The sequence below is a fragment of the Rattus norvegicus genome, chromosome 4, assembly GCF_036323735.1.
Source record: "Rattus norvegicus strain BN/NHsdMcwi chromosome 4, GRCr8, whole genome shotgun sequence".
In the NCBI taxonomy this organism is placed as follows: domain Eukaryota; kingdom Metazoa; phylum Chordata; class Mammalia; order Rodentia; family Muridae; genus Rattus; species Rattus norvegicus.
The window spans coordinates 168,757,518-168,776,176 of record NC_086022.1 but is presented as its reverse complement, the minus strand read 5'-3'; the positions used below and the strand labels follow the sequence as shown (position 1 = coordinate 168,776,176).

Sequence of the window (18,659 nt, the reverse complement as noted above, 5' to 3'; positions counted from 1 at the left end):
CAGGGAGGTGTTCCCACAGGAGGAAGAAGAGGGACCGGCATCAGCAGTCTCTGCCAGCTCCTTACCTGGACCCTGCTCCAGACGCCATGCAAATGCATGGGGGTGGCTGAGAGCTGTGGGAGCCTGAGTCCTATCGATGTCAGGTAAAGTTAACTCTGACCCATGCGTGGAGGGAGGCACAGCTGGATCAGGCATGGGCCCTCAACAGTCAGGAGCTTGCACAGAGGAAGTGGCCCAGAGCTACGGATTGCTCAGTGCTATGGAAGGGGCAGTGCACAGTGCACGCTCTCTCTGTGTGTGGACTGTCAATAACCTGTGACAACTTGGAATGTTAGGCCTTAAAGAGGATTCTAGAAATGTCTTAGATTGGCCCAAACTTCTGCTCTCTAGGAGTCCCCTTGCTCCCCTTCCCCTGCCAAGAAACAGCCTTGGCGGGGTAAGTCCTGTGATGGGCAGCTAGCCCTGGCATATGAACACCGTTTTTCTTGATGACTCTAGAACCTGGTAGAAAGTTATGTTGAGTTGGAATATGGCTTTCCTAGAATTCCTATACCCTGGTCTTAGTTTCCAGAGTGTTCAAAAACATGCCTTGCCTATAACTTCCTAAATAGGTGAGGGTGGCCCCGGACCTCTCTCCACGTCTGGTGCCCTTCTCTAACACTTACATGTTCTGTGGGTGGACTCCTCAAATTCCCAAGTGTGAATTTAATAATCTCATTTACTTTTCCTTAATTATTATTATCACATATGTGCTGTGTGTGTGTGTACACGTGTGTGTATATGTGTGTGTGTGTGTGTGTGTGTATGTGTGTGCGGGCGCACGTGCACCTGCAGAAACATAAAACAAAGCGCACATGTGGCTTTCAGAGGACACCTTATGGGAGTCGGTTCTCTCCTTCCACCATGTGTGTCTGGGATCAAACACAGATCCACAGACATGGAGGCAAGCGTCTTTACCCACTGAGCCATCATGCCGGCCCAGGACGTCAAATCCAAAATGTAACCCTGGCAACTCTCCCTTGGACAGTCTGTGCGCACTTGGGTACATCTGGCTTTTGGGGATTTCTCTTTGGAAATCCCACACCCTTGTTCTCAGGCACGTCTTACTTTCTTCCCCGCAACTCTCTTAACCCTTGTGAGTGAGCCTGCGTTAAAGCGTTCAGCTCTGCATCACAGAAGTAAAGAGAACAGTGACGAAGAGACCTTTGGAACACAGAGGTACTTGCAATAAATTGTCTATTTGCCTAGTGAAAACAAAGCTGGGGCCATAGAAGTGTGCGTTCAACTTCGAAACTCTCAGACTCAGAAAAGGAATGACAGGCCCTAACGGGTGCCTCTACAGTGGTATGCAATGAAACCCAGGTCTCTGCGTTCAGAGTCAACAGCTGGTTCGACTATACGAATATTGCACATATACGCATGCTTGTGTGCAAGGCCCAGACACACTCGTGCTGCACGGCGGGTTCACTAGGAAGTTGGGAGCGTCACTTACACTCTTCCCTGGCCGGAGCGCTGGAAACTGAAAGTTTGTACCCTTCAGCGTTATGTACTAACACTCTTATGTGATCCTGGGTCCATACACACGGTGAAACTCAGACAGCTTCAATGTGCGCTTTTAGACATGTATTTTGAAAGCCAGGCAAACCAACCTATTTTGAGATTCTGAAAGTCTGCTTGTGTGTGTGAGTGAGTGAGTGTGTGTGTGTGTGTGTGGTGTGATGGGGATGTGTGCATCTGACTGCATCAGGTGTCTTCCATCACCTCTGCCTTACTGTCTGGGACAGGGTGTGCCAGTGCTCACCATTTGGGCTATGCTAGGTGGCCAGGTGAGTTCTTAGTACTCCCGTCGTCACTGTCTCTCATTGCTGGGGTTAAAGGCACACAGAGCCATGCTCAACTTTTTAAGCGAGCGCTGAAGACCTGGGAATACAGATCCCCATGCTTATAGCACACCTTACCCACGGAGACAGCTCTCCAGCTCCACGCTGTATCATTTTATTTGAATTTCTTTTAAAAGCTGGGGCCTGCAAATCCCAACTACTCAGAAGGCTGAGTTAAAGGATGCTAACTCAAGATCTGTCTGGATTGGTCAGCGACCCTGTCCAGAAAGAAAGCAAGCTGAGGCGGGATTGGTGGGTGAGAGTGAGGATGGGTGTGGGCTTGAGGTAAATACGGTTGGAGCTTGGCCTGTGAGGCACTATGTTTAACCCTCAGTGGGGGATGGGCTGGTTGTTTAAAACAAACAGAAGAGAAAGTGAAAAAATACCATGTGAGTTTCCTGTTAGTTTTGTCAGTGTCTGAAGATCAAGAACCCAAGGATGCTGCTGGAAGGGGAGCAGGTTCTGAAAATGATTCATTTTACTTTTGGACCATGGAATTTGGGCTCGAGAGCAAGGCCAGCCCAGGTCTGAAGCCTGGCCCCTCTCCCGTCAGCCTGCTGCGCTAACGCAGATTACCTCAGCCCTTCTGATTCCTAGGATTCTTAGTTTAAGGTGCTAATAGCTCAGCTTGCTTTTGTGCAGAATGTCAATAGTGCCCCAGAGCTGGCAAGACAAAGGAGACAGTGCCTAACACTGGTCTCACAGAACACGTGCTGACTGGATGGCATTTCCTGTGGGCACGACTTCCATTCACGGACAAGTCATCCTCTCTCAGCTTCAGTACTTTTGCATTAAATAGCCCACGCACAGTTTCACTAATGTCACTTTTGTGTGCGGATGTTTGTTTTTCCTTCCGCGGACACAATTTCATATAGAAATTTCCAGTTTATAGTTGGGCCTCTCTACAACCCTTCCCTCCATGCAGTCTCATCTCAAAACCTTTGGTTTCTGTCCATTACTATATAAGCAGCTTCAGGGTCCCTGTGCTCCTCCCTCATCCCTCGGTTCTTATCGTCCCTTCCAGGTCAGGAGCCAGCTCTCCCCTCATCTGACAGCCAACCACCCCCAGGAGCTGTCGATTCTGTCATCTCTACTTCTTCATTTTGCTTTCCCCTCTGAAGCCTTCCCTAAACTGCTCTTGCTGAGGTCACCTCCCTGGTGTTAAATCAGAGGGCAGCCTTGGCCCTTAGGGAGCAGTGCCACCTTAGCAGCCTTTGCTGCCAGGAATCTGAGCTTGTCCCCTCCCTTCTAGGATGCTTCCTGGCTGACAGGATTGCTCCTCTGGCTCTCTTCCCACCTTCCCGCTCTTCCTTCTGGAACACTGAGTTTCCCAGCATCCCCACCAGTTCCTCTTGGACAACTGCATCTGTTCCCAAGACTCTGCTTGTCTTTGGCCTGATCGGTTCCAGTCACGATGCCTTCTGACTACTGGGACCACAACCTCTTGACTGATTCACAGACCAAGTGTCTAACGCAGAAATCTTTGCAAACCAGAAGGGGTTCTCTAGTTCAGTAAATGCCGTCATCTGAATCAGGTCGGGAATTTGGGGTCCATCTCACATCTTCCCTCCCTCTCATCTAACAGGACAAGCCTGGGGGCTCTGTCCACTTTACTCTTGGGATTGTCCCTTCCCTCTGTTGGCCCTGCCTTGGTTCTAATCCTTTCCACTGTTCCAAGGCTCTAGCCAGACTGCCCCATCCTCCATCTTGCCTCCTCTTCAGACCCTGAAGGGGGTACGCAAGGCACTGAATGACACGATGGAGAAATGATAAACAAAGGAACAAATGAAGTTAGGTGCTGAGCTGTGGGGTACCCCGTTATGCTGACCATCTCTAAGGTTGTCTAGCTAGTTTCATATTGGGGGGTGGCTGGGCTATTTCCAGTTTCTACTGTTATAAATAGACTCACTAGGCACATTTTCTTTGTCCACTGTGGGATAATTTCCTTGGAATATTTTCTTAGGAATGGAGTTACTGGTGAAAGGCTGTGATTAGCTCTGAAGCTCTCATCGTATGGCTGCTGGGGCTCACAAGGCTGGGACCGGAGGGCCACTGCGTAAATGCCATCTGCTACTTGAGAGTCTCCCCTCAGCCTGCTGTTTCTCTGGGTTAGTGGGTTGACCGTGGAACCTTGACACCGGTGAGGTGTGCACTTTGTAGGTGACGACTTGCTACGCTCGTACTCTTTGACATGCAGACTCCAGTAACACACTCCCCAGTTTGCCAACACTTCTCGCCTCTATTTCTTTTTGACTCAGAAGTTTTGGTTTCCTTTTGACCAATTATAAGAGAGAGAAAATAAAATAAGTAAAAGCCTGGTGTGGGAGGGAGGCATAAGTTGTCAGGAAATTCCCTTTGGTGGGTCCTTTCTGCCTGTGGATGGTTTAAGAATGGAGCCTGCCTCTACCCAGCAGCCAATGGAAAGAGATGCAGAGATCCACAGCCAGACATTAGACAGAACTCGGAGAGTCTTGTGGAAGAGTTGGGAGAAGGATTGAGCGACCCGAAGAGGACAGGGACTCCACAGGAAGACCAACAGAATCAACTGGCCTGGACCCTCGGGGGCTCACAGAGACTGAATCACCAACCAAAGAGCAAGCACGGGCTGGACCTGGGCCCCTGCACCTATGCAGCAGATGTGCAGCTTGGTCTTCATGTGGGTCCTCCAACAACTGCAGCATGGGCTGTCCCTGAGCCTGTGGATCTTGTATCCCTAAATGGGATCTTGTCTGGCCTCAGTGGGAGAGGATTTGCCTAGTCCTGCTTGCTTGCGTGCTCCCCCCAACCCCTATGTGTGTGTGTGTGTGTGTGTGTGTGTGTGTGTGTGTGTGTGTTAGTGGTGGGGGGGAGGGTGACACTCCAAGGGGGAGAAGACACCCAGAGGGGAATTTCCCCTTCTCAAAAGACGAGAATATGGAATGGGAGGGGTACTTGTGTGAGGTGGGTACGAAGAAAGGAGGGCTGATAATTGGGTTGAAAGTGAATAAATAAATAAATAAATAAATAAATAAATAAATAAATAAATAAATTAAAAAAATGGAGCCTGCAGCTCACCTTTGGAGTTCCACTGAGAATTCAGTAGTGCAAACAGCATGGTCCCAGGCCCGGTGTGTGGGGCGGCTCCCAAGTGCCCACTGTTGTGATGGGACAGTGTGGACTCTGAACTTTGCTTGGCTCTAGTTCTAGTCAATCTATTTTGGTAGCTAAACTGAATTAAAAAATTTCCATTTACTATAGGGGAGAGGTAGTCCACTTCAGTGATCTACCTCACTTAACTGGGCTCCATCTTTAAACCCCTCCACCTCCCCAACACACACACACACACACACACACACACACACACACACACACACACACACACTTCCCAGCATACATATTTGTGCTGATAACTGGACCACATTGTGGAAGGAGAACATGAAGTCACAAGATCCCACTATCTGAATTTTAAAATCATGGAAACAAAGAACATTCTTTCACTTAAAAACAAGTAAATGGAGTTAGGTTCATATTTATGACTTAAAAACAGAGATCCTGAGAAAGTGGGGCAGTTTGTAGAAGTATGCTAATGTTGTATTTGAGAACAAATCAGAAGACACATATAACAGGATAATTACTTTCAGCTGAATGCAGACTATACAGGAAGATAAGTCATAAGCTCGTGAGAAAACAGAAATACGGTTAAGGGACGTGCAGTTTATTAAGGAAAGCATCAGCCACACTGCGCACTATTACACATCTCTCCACACGACAGACGGACCAGCTGCCGGCACTACCTTCATATATCAGCCGGAGAGCTAACAATTTTCCCATGAGTGACTTCCCTAAGCATCTCTCTAACACTTTCCACTCCTTGTTCAAAGACACAGCAAGATAAGAAAGAGCCACGTGTGGGTGTCTTTGGTCAAGGCCACGCAGTAGCCTTGACATTTCTGGCAAACTGCCCTCTGTGATTTGTATTCTAGGATTCTCTGCCTCTACCACTAGCAAGCCACCTTCTATTTAGACGGTTGGTCTGAGGAGCTGCAGGCAGGTAATTTTCAGTTCCACTTTGAAATGAGACTTTTCTAGATGGGACAAATGTTAAGAAAAGTGTATTTCTAAAGATAAGGACACTGGTAAGTTGGAAAGTATAGAAATGATATACAAAATCACCCTGGAACATCAAAAGACCATGACTTCCAGTACATCTAGGAAATTACTCAGACACACACACACACACACACACACACACACACACACACACACACACACACACACTTACTTTGTTTTGGAGAAAGGGTCTCAAGATATAGTTCAGTGATCTACTCATGATCCCCCTGCTTCAGGCTTCTGAGTGCAAGGATTACAGTGTATACCATGATGCCTAGTTTACCAACGAATTTTAAGTGCACTAAAGGAAGCTGAAAAGTGAGTTTCTTTTTATTTTTAAACAGGTCTATCGAGCATGCTGTGAATTAAGTTGATAGTAACTTGAGTGATTTTGTTACCATAAAATAATGGAAATGTTAATCTAGTCTACCTGAATGCTACGTGTGCAATAACTCTACATAAGAGTGAATATGAAGGGAAACATGTCTGTTCTCCTTCATTAATTGGTCCTTCCGAGTCCAGTCATCAAGTGTGTCTCTGCATTTTAATCACTCTGGATCCATTTAATGGGGCAACTATTTAACTGCTCAAGGACTAGATAAAAGGATTCTGTCAAGGTATTGGCAATGCCCAAACTCTTTTCTTTCTTATTCGATGACTGGATTGCTGTCATTTGTTATTTGATTGGTCACTAGACCCCTTAAAGTTCCAGCATCTGGGCGCAGGTGAGTGACTTCTAACAGTCTCTTCAGTCTGGAGACCTCGTCTTTTCCACACACCGGCCAGTGCCAGTAGACCTTCCCTTCCTTATAATGTCAGTGTTTGTTCCCATGAGAACTTCTGTGGAGGGTCTCGTGGGTTATGGTGAGTCTGGGATAGATCAGCTATATTTCTTTGCTGGGAACCAGACTCTCTCACCTGAATGAGGAGATCGGTAGCGGAAATCCTCTTTGGTCAGCAGCAGCAGGGCCTTGCCATTCATTTCGAATGTGTTGCTCTCGATGGGCCTTAAGGAAAACTCATTTTCTGCCCATTTGAGCCACTGGGCTACGTCATCTCGGCTCCAGTAAATGGGCTGCAAACCTGTTGGACAACACGGGGCAGAGAGAAAAGATCTTGTCAGTCACACAGTTGGGACAAAGGGGGAAAGGTCTCAGAATAATTAACAGAATGGAGACTCTCTGTCTCAAGAGCCCTTGGGTTGAGTTCCAAGGCCCAGGTTTGTAAGTACTTCAGTGTGGAGTGCTTAAGAGTGGTGTTGCATTAACTTTTTACTTAGAGGTAAAATGAGGGGAACCCCCTTTCCACTGTTTCAGGGACAGGTCTTAGAGCCTTGCCCTGAGGCTGTATTACTTTCCTGTTGGCTTTAAAGTGGTGGTGGTGGGGTACCCAAGGAGGCCTGGAATCCTGACAAATCTCAGACCATTTAGCTGGAGACCTTAGACTCAGGGCTGATGTTGACTGTGGCAGAGTCCTTTGAAATGGGAGTGTTCCAGTGCTGACCTTGACACCCATCCCGCCTCTGAGAGCTGCCAAAGGATGAAGCATCCTGAAACTTCTTCCAGGAAGAGTCATTTACTCATCCTCTGGGAAGTGGCAGGCTAGCCTCTGGCAAACACGAGGCCTTGTCTTGCAGATGGACTCAAAGTGGGTCACACAGACTACCAAGGCTACCACAGGGTGGCTCAGCTTGGCTCTCTACGAGGCAGGGAGTCTGTATGTTTGACTTTTCTGCTGTGGGCACTTCTGATACATCCTTCAAGCGATTAGAACAATAGTTCTCAAAGGGTGATCATGGGAACCCAGAGAGTTCCCAAGGCCTTTGCCCATTATCTACAGCAAAAACTCTTTCACAACGATATTAACATTGTTTTTTCTTTCACCCTTACTCTTCCACGAGCACATGTGGAATGTTCTAGAAGCTACAGACCTGTGATATCACAACAGGCTGGGTACAGAAATGGGGATGGGAATCCAGGCATCTGCTATTAACCTGGGCATTGGAGAGGTTTGTAGAAGCATACACAACACTATTATTGCTCACACATATCTTTTGAAAAATATACCTTAATTAATTAATTAATTGATATATTAATGTATTCCTGGTTTGTCAGTCAGTAAGTCAGTAATACTTTTACAAGTCGTTTCCAGTATGCTTGGTGTCATTACACGTAGTTATGAGCAAGAGCTCTTCGGTGGTGGGCAGTCTTTGATAATTATTTACAATTTGAATCCTGACAGTGAAGAGTCTGTCGGGGGCTTCATCCTCCAAAGTCACAGAATCAAGAGTTCAGAGAGAGCTCAGTGGGACCAGTGTTTGCACACTGGAGCTTCGGTCTCTCAAGGTGAACTACTTGAACTTTGGAGGAGATGTGGTGCATGTCTTTTGAACGTGCTCCTCAGCTCAACCCTGGAAGAAACTGCTTTTTGAACTGTATGGTTCCCCGGGACAGGCTGCTGAGAGGGGGAACAACTGGCTCAGATCCCAGGGAGAGCATGCCAGGCTCTGAGCAAGACTGCTGAGCTTCTAAGAGACTCCTGCGCAGAAAACGGTTTTGAAGAGCAGAAGTCAGACTCTTCTAATTGGCTGGGCCTAGTAACACAGCTACCTCAACAGTGATGCAAGGTCATGTGCTACCTGGGCTTCGCAGTGAGTTCAAGGCCAGCCTGGCAACCTAGTGGGACCTCGTCTCAAGTCAAAAGGGGCCTGGCAATACTGTTCAGTGGTAGCGTGCCTGAGGCCCAAAGTTCAATCCTCACTACCATGAAACCAAAACCAACCAAGCCAATCCAAACCCCAAGCACTTGAGTGTGTTGTCGTGGGTTTTAAATTTAATGCCATTTTTTCCCACACATAATCAAACAAGTAGGATTATGGGGACTGTAGTATTTGACCACAAGGGAACAGGACCACTAAAGGATTCGAGGTTCTAAGTTTGGGTCTTGACTGGCCAGAAGGCAATGCCCATTCAAAATGGTTCACGGACCTAGAAAGTGTCTACCGGTCCCTACTGGGGTGGGTGTAAATGGCTGCAGGCTATCTGGGGAAAACCCTCTATGGTGTGCACTTGGAAAGAGAACAGCACAGCGATGTGTGATTTAAGATGTTACTGGGTAAGTGGGAGGATAATTCTATCAGTGATGGGTGGAGGTTCCAATCAGGCTGGCCACAGGAAAGCACCTAGTGCCAGAGAGAAGGCTTGAGCAGAGGGCTTGAGAGACGCAGGGAAATGGTCTGGGGCAGCTTGTGGAGGTGTCAAAGTAAATACAGAACTGAAGCCTGCCTCGGAGGGGAAATGAAAGTTAAATGCTGACGTTTCTACGGGAGGACAAACTAAAACAGAGAGGTGGGTGAGAAGGGGGCGGGGGACACAAGCAGTAATTTGAGGTCCTTTATGTTCGATGGAAGAAAAAAAATCCTCATGAGTAATCTTTTCCCTAAATACAAGAAGAGTCACACACTCCCGACAACACTGCTGGGTAAGAATAACAGTTTCTCTTCTCACTTCCCATTAATCTCTCCCACAGCTCAGCCTTGAAGCAACCAAGGCCATAGCACTGTGGAAACCCCCTTACCAGGAGCCCACAAGGAGGATCTGGGCACGTGCAGGGCTAGCTGGACTGCAGGTTACAGACAGCACTAGGCAGATCAACAACGGTGACCCTGACGGTGCAAGCTACCTGCTCCAGGACACCCAGTCAATTGACCGGCTTGACTGAGCTTCCATTAGCATATGGAGAAGGTGGACAGCTCGCTAAGCCAGAGAGAGGCTTGCTACATTGTGGTGCCACGTGGCAAATCTCTTTCGCTATTTCTTTTTTAATTCAACGGTATAAAAAGGCTGGGACATACATAGCATGTGCTTTGGAATTTTCACTGAGAAAAAAAAGAGAGAGAGCCGACTCCCTGCAAGGGCCCTTAAAGCCCCTATGTTGAAGTATCCAATGGGAGAGAGCTGGTACCTGGAGGTGACTCTGATGTGATGGAGACAGTTTAATTGACCGAACAGTCATTTATGAAGCACTGCTCTGCACCTAGTGCTGTTCAAAGCATTTCAGAAGCATCAGGTCATTTAACTGCATGCTCGTATAATGTTTGAGATGGAGGTGCAAGCTAGAAGACCTGAAGCTCCCAAGGGATGCACCCCATGCTTGTATGGTGAGAGCAACAAGTACAGCTGAGACCTGAATCCAAGCAATCTGACTCCAGATTCTGTTTTCTTACCCAGGCACTTTCCATCCACACTCGGAATTAAGGCTGGCTTTCAAAAAGACGGAGGAAATCGACTCCTTCCCACCCAACACTGAGATCCTTGGCCCAGGCAAGTTATCAGCAGATTGAAGATAGAGGAAAAAAAATCTGCAGATCTCAGGGAGACAGATTTATGGCTAGGAAGAGGAGGGAGGGGCAGGTGGGACGATACTTTGAATGTGTCTGGGAAGAAAGCGCTGTTTTCACAGGCTGCTCAACGACTCCTGGTCTTGACTCTCTGCCCAAGTCCCAGCTGTGGGTGGGTCCAAGGCTGCCTGAGAAGGGAGGGGTGTGTAGGATTTGTTTCACAGTCAGTTCTGGCAATTTGACTCAACAAAGAAAGAATATGTCAATGATTAGGAAGGAGAAAGGGACGGGAAAAGAGGAAGGGAAGGAGAAGGAGGGGGAGAGAGAGAGCCCCTTATGATATTACCCTTTGTATACCAATGTGCCATGAGAATCATTTAACTATGACCAGCATTCATTATGGCAAGATTTCTGGATGGAGAAACTGAATTGCTATGAATGGGAAAATCACTAAGACTCCCACTCCCTTCTTTCCTAAAGAAGTCCAGTCAAGTTCACAGGCTCACACATACCCTTCAGTGGTATATTCAGACTCTTAAATTCTCATGATTTTTTTCAATTCCATGTTCAAAATCAGCCACCACAGTCATCAGGGTATCCTGACCTCATGCCCAACTTTCTTTCTGAGTTACGCTTAAACGAATGATGAAAACTAACCGGGAGTCAGGGGCCGGGATTTCCTTCCTACATATGCTACTAATGAGCTTAGGGTTCTAGGCAGCCCATTTCATTTCTCTGTGGCTCCATGGCTCCGTCTGTAAAACATGGGGCTCAGAGTATTTGTGATCAATGAGTCCCTGCACGGTTTCCTACAGCCAGCACGCACCACTGAATTTGAACCTCAAACACCAAACGATACAGACATCCAGGATGGCGATCTACTTTTTCTACAAAACAACTCCACATTTGTGAGCACGACCCTAAGATTCTGTACCTCCTCGAAGGCTCTTCTGAGTCACGGAAGGGAGATTAGTGTCATGTTCTCATTCTTTGCCAAGGTGTCAGGCAGTCATGGCCATGCTAAACCTAACAGCCTGCCCCTTAGAAAAGTCCTTACTGCTTCTCCTGCGTTAACTCTTCTAACTCACAGTCTGGGTTCTCACTTCAGTTTAACAGATGAGGAAGTGGAGAGATCAGAGTTGGCAGACACTGTTTGAGCATTATTATGCTCAATTCCTCGTGTGTGTGTGTGTGCGCGCGCGCGTGTGCGCGCGCTGTCTGCACTGGAACCCATGGCCTCATACACGTTCAGCAAGCGTTCTCCTGCTGAGCCAAGCCCCAGCTCCCAGCTCAAAGCCCTTCACCGCTTTTGCCCTTTTATGTCAAACTCTTTGTAATCACAGGAATTTGCTCTGGACCACAGACTCTGGAAGGCAGAGTCCAGAATGTGAGAGGCAGATGCCACAGAGATGTTCTGACTCAGTCCCCATGACTGATTAGGAAACCAAAGCCTGGAAAAGTTAACCATAGCACGCCTGGTCAACCTACACCAGGGATCCATGTGATCTGATCTCTTGAGTCAATGACAGCAACCTTATGACCCTTGACCCAGTCACGTCCAGTGACTAATTCCTTGATCGCTTGATCATTGTGTCTTAGAACAAGCAGCCCAGAACTACAGTTTTCAGAGCTCTACACATCCGTGTCCCCCACTCTCTGTTTGGCCTTTACTCCCGAGACAGCACAGGCCTGTGACTCGAGTCTTTCCCTGCCTGGACGATACAGTTCAATGACAACGAAGCGACAGGTAGTGAACACTTAAACCCATGATGACTGTGGTTCTTGCTTTAACAGGTGAGGCCATTACAGGCCACAGAACTGGCACCTGTAGTGCTTGTGCTGTCTCAGTCCAGTCCCACTACTCACGTCTGCCACACTAATTCTCAAATAGATTAATAGTAACAGCAAAAGCAAGCAGTTACTGCAGGTCAGGGGACGCTGTATAGATGCCATTCCCATAATTCCCTTAACCCCTTAAGACAATAATGGTCAGCGAGGCACAGAGAAGTTCAGTGACTATTTGGATGAAGTCACATAGCCAGAAAATGGGGGAGTCAACACAAGAACCAAGCGATCTAACACAACCGAGGCTCACAATATTGTACACACCTGCCTCTCTCTATGTGGATACTTGGTCCTTTGGTAGAACAGAAAGCTACATTAACTACTTAATAACAGTTTCACGGTGTGATGATGTAGCTCTGAGCACCAAGGTGGAACTTCTATTTTCTACCTGTGTGACCTTGTACAAGTAAGCTACTTAGCCTCTCTGTGTCTCTATTCGGCCTGACCGAAATACATCGAAAAATTTCCAACCGCAAAGCACCAGAGTCACAAATGAAATGTTTACTAATTTTAGTAACACGAAAGACCCATATATGATGCAGAGTAAGCATTCCCTAAGAATCCGCCCCTGTGTTCTATGGTCACATTAATGGCGACACCTTTGTCTACACATACAAACCGGGTGTTAGGGATAATCAATCCCACTGTGAGAATGGATGTCAACCGACAGTCAAGTTCACCACTCTTGCGTGCTGTGCTGCAAGCTACCCAGATACGGATCTCTTTCCAGAGCTTTGATGGGCATCCACCCATTGTCCCCATGGGTCAGTGAAAGCACCGGCCAGGTGAGGCCTGAGATGCAAGCAGCTGGTGACACACTAGGCCCCTCCAATGAACTTCTTAGATATTGACCCATCTACCCACTTATCAATAAGATGGAATGCTTTCCCAAAGCTCAGAAATAGAGCAAGTACAAAATTTTCAGCACCTTTACTGGGGATAGAGAGGGACGGGTGTCTGGCCCCATGGGAGAACTTGCTTCTCTGTGTTCACACACACAGGTCTGAAAGTCTGCCCTGAACAGCACCCGGGGTGCCTCGCTGCTTTGGTTTGTGAACACACTTTTCCTCCCTGTCTACTCCTCACATCAGATCAACACAGCTCGTACCTCTTCCTCTTCCCACTGGCCCCAATGAACACTGCTGGGAAGCCTAATCTTTCTGCACAGTTCTCTAGCTTGACGTGAGTCTGGGCTACACAGAACTCTGCTTTGCTCTCCCAATGTGTCTACCCATCTTGAGTGCTCTGCCTGATGGTCAATCTCCTTGATGGATGAGAGGGAAGGGTCAGAGGTTAATAGTACTGTTTTCCCTTTGCCTGTGCTGATGTTACCCCCGAGTAAGCCGTAGCAGGCCAATAACACGTTTTTCCCTAAAGCATCCCCAACTTCGTCCATTGCTGTCTGAAGTTATCTGCAGCTCACCTTGTCTTAATATTCCAGACCTAAGACGTTTCTTCTTTATTGTTTTTCTTTTCTGAAACTTGTTTTATTACCCACGACACAGCTTTTCAAAAGTTGGAGCTCATTAGGCTTATACGAGATTGTGGAGGAGAAGCTGGCACACCATGCTGGCACACAATTTGGTGGTATTTTAAGAGCTTGGTGAATGTCAACTTCTGAGAATCTACCTTAGAGAAATAGCTTTGAATGTGGAAAAATTCATGCACAAAGATGTTAGTTTTTTAATATCAAGTGTTATTTTTAATAGTAGAAAACAGAACATTAAAAAGAGAGCAGTCATTTACTGACAACATCTGTGATAAAGTGATGCCATCGATAACAGTACTCAGAAAGATTACACATTCCTATTGAAAACCAAAATAGTGTGTGTACTCACAGACTCTTGAATAACACACAGATGCTTTATAAAATAGGAAAATATTAATAGCAATTGTCACTCTGTAGTAGAATTATAGGTGACATTCACTGTTTCTTTTTCTTTTTGTATTAAATATCATTCTCTGGGATAGGTTATAGTCTTACTAAGTTGCCCAGGCTGGTTTTGAACTCCAGATCCTCCTGCTTCAGCCTCCCGAGCAGCTAGGATAACAGACATGGACTAACATGCTCCACTGGAATCATTACATTTACATACCATGCAGTGTTCTGTAAAAGTTTAGAAGCTGGCAGAGGTGGTCCAATCCTGAGATCCCGTATGCAGGACGTGAAGATTGAAAAGCCAGAAGTTCATAGCCGTATGTGATGTGTATGTGAGCTCACTAGGGGCTGTCCCCACACAGCTGTATCTGATGATTTGGGCTGTTGTTTTCCCATCTTTTTTACTTCCTGTTAGCCATGTACAATTGCTAAGTCAGAGTCTCACTTTTGAGAGCACCCCACAACTTTCCTGAGTTGTTTTGGTTCAGGGGATCGTAGGGAGTTTCCCTCTGAAGTTCAAGCGTTTCTAACCATGTCAGGAAAATACCTCTAGTCTGTCTTATTTCCTTGAACCTAAGTTCATGTTTCCATCCTAGCAGAAGTCCCCATCACTTCTACTTTGCCAGCCAATTTCTGTCAGACTTGAGTCAAAGGACAGAGCCTCTTTTTGTTGCTTCTGTCTTTGGACAGATAAAATTTCCAGTTATTATTAGGTACATGTGCTAAGAGTAAAATGTACATGCATGTAATGGTGTGTGTGTGTGTGTGTGTGTGTGTGTGTGTGTGTGTGACTTCTCAGTGATGTTTACATAGCACTAGAACACAGAGGTTCACCTTCACTAAGGCCCTTGCATATAACTGAAGATCCTACTGCAAGATGACCCATTTCTGTCCTGGCTACCCTATTGTGTAACAACTTTTTCTGAGTTAAAATATTCTTTCCAGAAGTGAAGGGGGAGGCCCATGAGCTTCAGGAAGTAAACAACACAGTTTCAGGAAGTTCCTGAAATGAACAAGAACTCAGGTCCACTGCAAGTAATAGAAGCACTAAATTACTGGAGAGGAAAAAGATTCCTAAGCAGTTGAACTGCCTACAAGTCATATACTGAGCTCTATGACTGCAGCTCTGGTAAGTTATCAGTGAACATGTGGTGGGTTTTTCCATGATGTAGAGTCTGTCTGATCCTATAAGTAACTATTATCCTTTGTCCTGTATTGTATTAAATGCCAACTTTACATAATACAAAATAGCCTGAAAAAGAGTCTTCATTAGGAATTATGTAGATCCAGGTTGGTTTGTGGGTGTATCTATAGGGAGTTGTCTTGATTGTTGAGGTAGAAAGACCCAGTCACTGTGGGCAGCACCATTCCCTAGGCAGAGAGTCCTGACCAGCATAAGAGAGAAGAATCCTAGTCAAGGGCAAGCAAACAAGGTTGTGTTTAGTTTTTCCTTTGGGCTTGACTATAGCTTGATTGGCTGCTTGAGTTCCTGCTCTGAATTACCCAAAATGATGGATTATAATTTGGATTTGTGAATAAAATAAATGTTTTCCTCCCCCATGGTACTTTTTGGTCAGGGTATGTTAACGCTGCAATGGAAATGAAATTAAGAGATCCATACACCTATAATCTCCCCAAACTCATTTGTTCACCAAACTGGACTCTGGTAGAATATTACAGTCTGTGATCAACCTCTAATCTAACATAGGCATTCAGCCTTCCCAGTTAAAGTCACACAACAACCGTCTTCCTGCCCAGGAACCACTACCATTGGATGCTCCTCTTATGGCCTGGCGAGTTGGGTTCCTTCAAACCTCTAAGGTTAAGTACATCACCTAAGGCTCCCATGTTCCTGTCCTCTCAGCAACTGCTCTGTGAAGCTACAGAAGAAACTGAAGCTAAGAAGAGGGGTTGGGGGACTTACCCAACATTACAATGAGCCTAGAGAACTGGAAGCTATGTCGGGAAAGGGTGGATCTTGGAGGAGTTGGGAGAGAAGGAGGGGGATGAATATAATCAAAATCACATGTTTGCATGTGTAAGACTCTCTAGAAATTAATACAATGCTACTTAACATGTCATTCTACTTCCTAACACTAATTCAAGTATGACACGCAATAATTCCAGTAGGGTATGCTCTGTGCACTTTAGGGGTTTTGCAAGACACAGACTAGTCAGCTGAATGTCTGAGCTTTGGCATGCATCTACAGGAGTCAGCAATGGATTAAGCAGCTTTCTGGAGCCTGGGGAAGACAGAGCAATAGTTCTGTAAGCTCTGAGATGCCCTGGCCAAATTCTGACACGGCTGTAGCACCTTAGGGGGGAAGAAAAGGACTGGCAACCAATGTACCATTGGGATATTATCTCCCCTGAAGATACTGAGACTGTCAAGAGCAAGCCAGGGAAGGGAGGAGAGAGGAGGTCTAGGCAGTGGGGTGTCTGTCTTAGGTGTGAAGCATCAAGGCTTCTTTTAAAAATTCAGTAATTGAAGTAATAGTTTAGTACAATAGATACCAATGGGTTCCACATGTACAATCCAACCATAGTATATATCATATATATAACTATTATATATACATATATTCCATATATACAATATAATTGTATTATGTATATGGTATCAGTATATGTATAATATATAATATATAAAACCACACCCAAATAACAACACAGCAAGTGCATTAATTGCACTGAACTTTACGATTTATCATGTCTTCATTTTGTAAGCCACAGAGTAACAAACTAAGAGGATTGTCCATCGCCTTAGGTTTTTGTAAGCAATCTAGTGATTTGAAGTATATGGAGGGATGTAGGTTATAGGCAAACACTATTCTACTACAACAGGGCCTTGAGAGTCCTAGCTGGGAGTCAGCAAATGCTTTGGAATCCATGTTCTACGGGTACCATGGGACAATGTGTTTTAAGAACCAAAGCAAACACAAGAATTTTTGACGAACTAAACACCAATGCTTCAAGTCAGTCTCCCAAGACAGACATGAGGAGGTTCCATGTTAACCTCAGAAAGTGGGGACAGACGAGCAATTTCACTCATCTCCTGGACTTTTGGAGGTAAAGATCTGTCAGAGAATTTAAGGTCAGCCATTATCCTTCCTTTGGAAGGCACACACAGGGCCCAGGGCCCACCCTTTCAATGTCTGTGGAGCACTGGAGTTGACTGGTGGATCACTGGAAAATCAATTTAGTGCTTTCCAGTATCTTGTATACAAATGATTCTCACTGCTGACTTACAGAATGTAACAGCAAATTAGGTTTGAAAGAGAAATACACACATTATCCCAAATTTAGGGGAGGAAATGAGAACGCAGAACCAGAAATCGTGCCCACTTTTCACGCAGACATCAGGACGAGACAAAATGGTGAGCTGAGCAGTCCTTGGCAGGGATGGGGGAGGGTGTCCCCTCCTGGGGAATGTTAGAAGACCTGACGCACTGACGCTTGGTGTGCATATTAGTAAAGACTCATTATCACCATTTATCTTAGTCTGTGAACACTGGGTTAGTGTGACCAGTCATGAAGAGACATTACAGTGAGAGGAGCTTCAAAAGCCAAGAGGCAAAAAAAGGACAGAATTTCCTGTATTTGGGAGCAGATATATCTTATCATTTTGTCTTTTTTTCCCCCAGAGCTGAGGACCGAACCCAGAGCCTTGCACTTTGCTAGGTAAGTGCTCTACCACTGAGCTAAATCCCCAACCTGAAGGGAGGAGCTAGATCTTAATTTACCAACTTTACCAAAGCGTATGCCAACCGTAAGTCCAACTGTAGGACAGAAAAGTAAGTCAACTGGCTACTAGAAGTCAGTGTGCCGAGTTTCAAACAGGTTTAATGGGTGCATATAATGGACGAGAGCACAAAGATCTGCATCTGTGGGCTCTGCGTCGGAGAGATGATTGACAGGGGCTCCCTGAATGGGAGCGAGTGAACAGTTTTCCTTTCCTGGGCCCATTTAAGCCACAAACAGATGATCTCTTGTCTAGCCATAGCCACGATCCACAGACATTCATTTACGGAGTGCGACAAGAGTGACCTTCATTCTCATTCTGGATGGGATAGGAGAGATCCAATCACGGGATAGGGGAGAGGCTGGCCTTTGTGTGGCCCAGCTGTCCTTTCACTTCCCTCCTGGGTTGCTCTCTATCCTTTAGAGACAGCAAGCTGCCTCTTCTCAAGATGGAGACAGTGCCTGACATCATGGAATCCCAGAGGTGGTGATGTGAGAGGACAAGAAGGGTGTGCGTGTGTGTGCATGTGTGCGTGTGTGCGTGTGTGCGTGTGTGTGTGTGTGTGTGTGTGTGTGTGTGTGTGTTGGGGTGATGGTAAAGGCCAGAAGACAGAAGGGGTTTTCTAACTTTAAACAAGACGTCTGTGAACCTCAGACTGGACTGGACTGGGGGGTGGGGGTGTCCAAGGAACCTAAGATACTTCAAGGCTTTTCTTGGGTGTTTTTCCAGAGAGAACTGCATTCCAGCCTTCCATGTGTTCTATCCCTCCTCCTGACTCCTGTGACTCTCTCCAAGAGTTTTCAAAGGTTGGCTGCCCTCTGCTGTGGAATTGAGTGTCCTCTGGAGGCCAGGCAGCCAGTGCTAACTCAGCATCTGAGGGCCGCA

The 18,659-nt window shown here is 46.3% G+C and overlaps 1 protein-coding gene across 2 annotated transcripts in view; it reads right to left on the bottom strand.

The window, feature by feature from the left end:
• Etv6 (ETS variant transcription factor 6) overlaps positions 1-18,659 on the bottom strand; it is a 239,413-nt gene that overhangs the window by 43,641 nt on the left and 177,113 nt on the right. For both annotated transcript variants that reach the window (NM_001037353.1, XM_039107692.2), the window contains exon 3: positions 6,888-7,052. In NM_001037353.1, the coding sequence (NP_001032430.1) occupies positions 6,888-7,052 (165 nt within the window). The remainder of the gene's footprint in view (positions 1-6,887; positions 7,053-18,659) is intronic.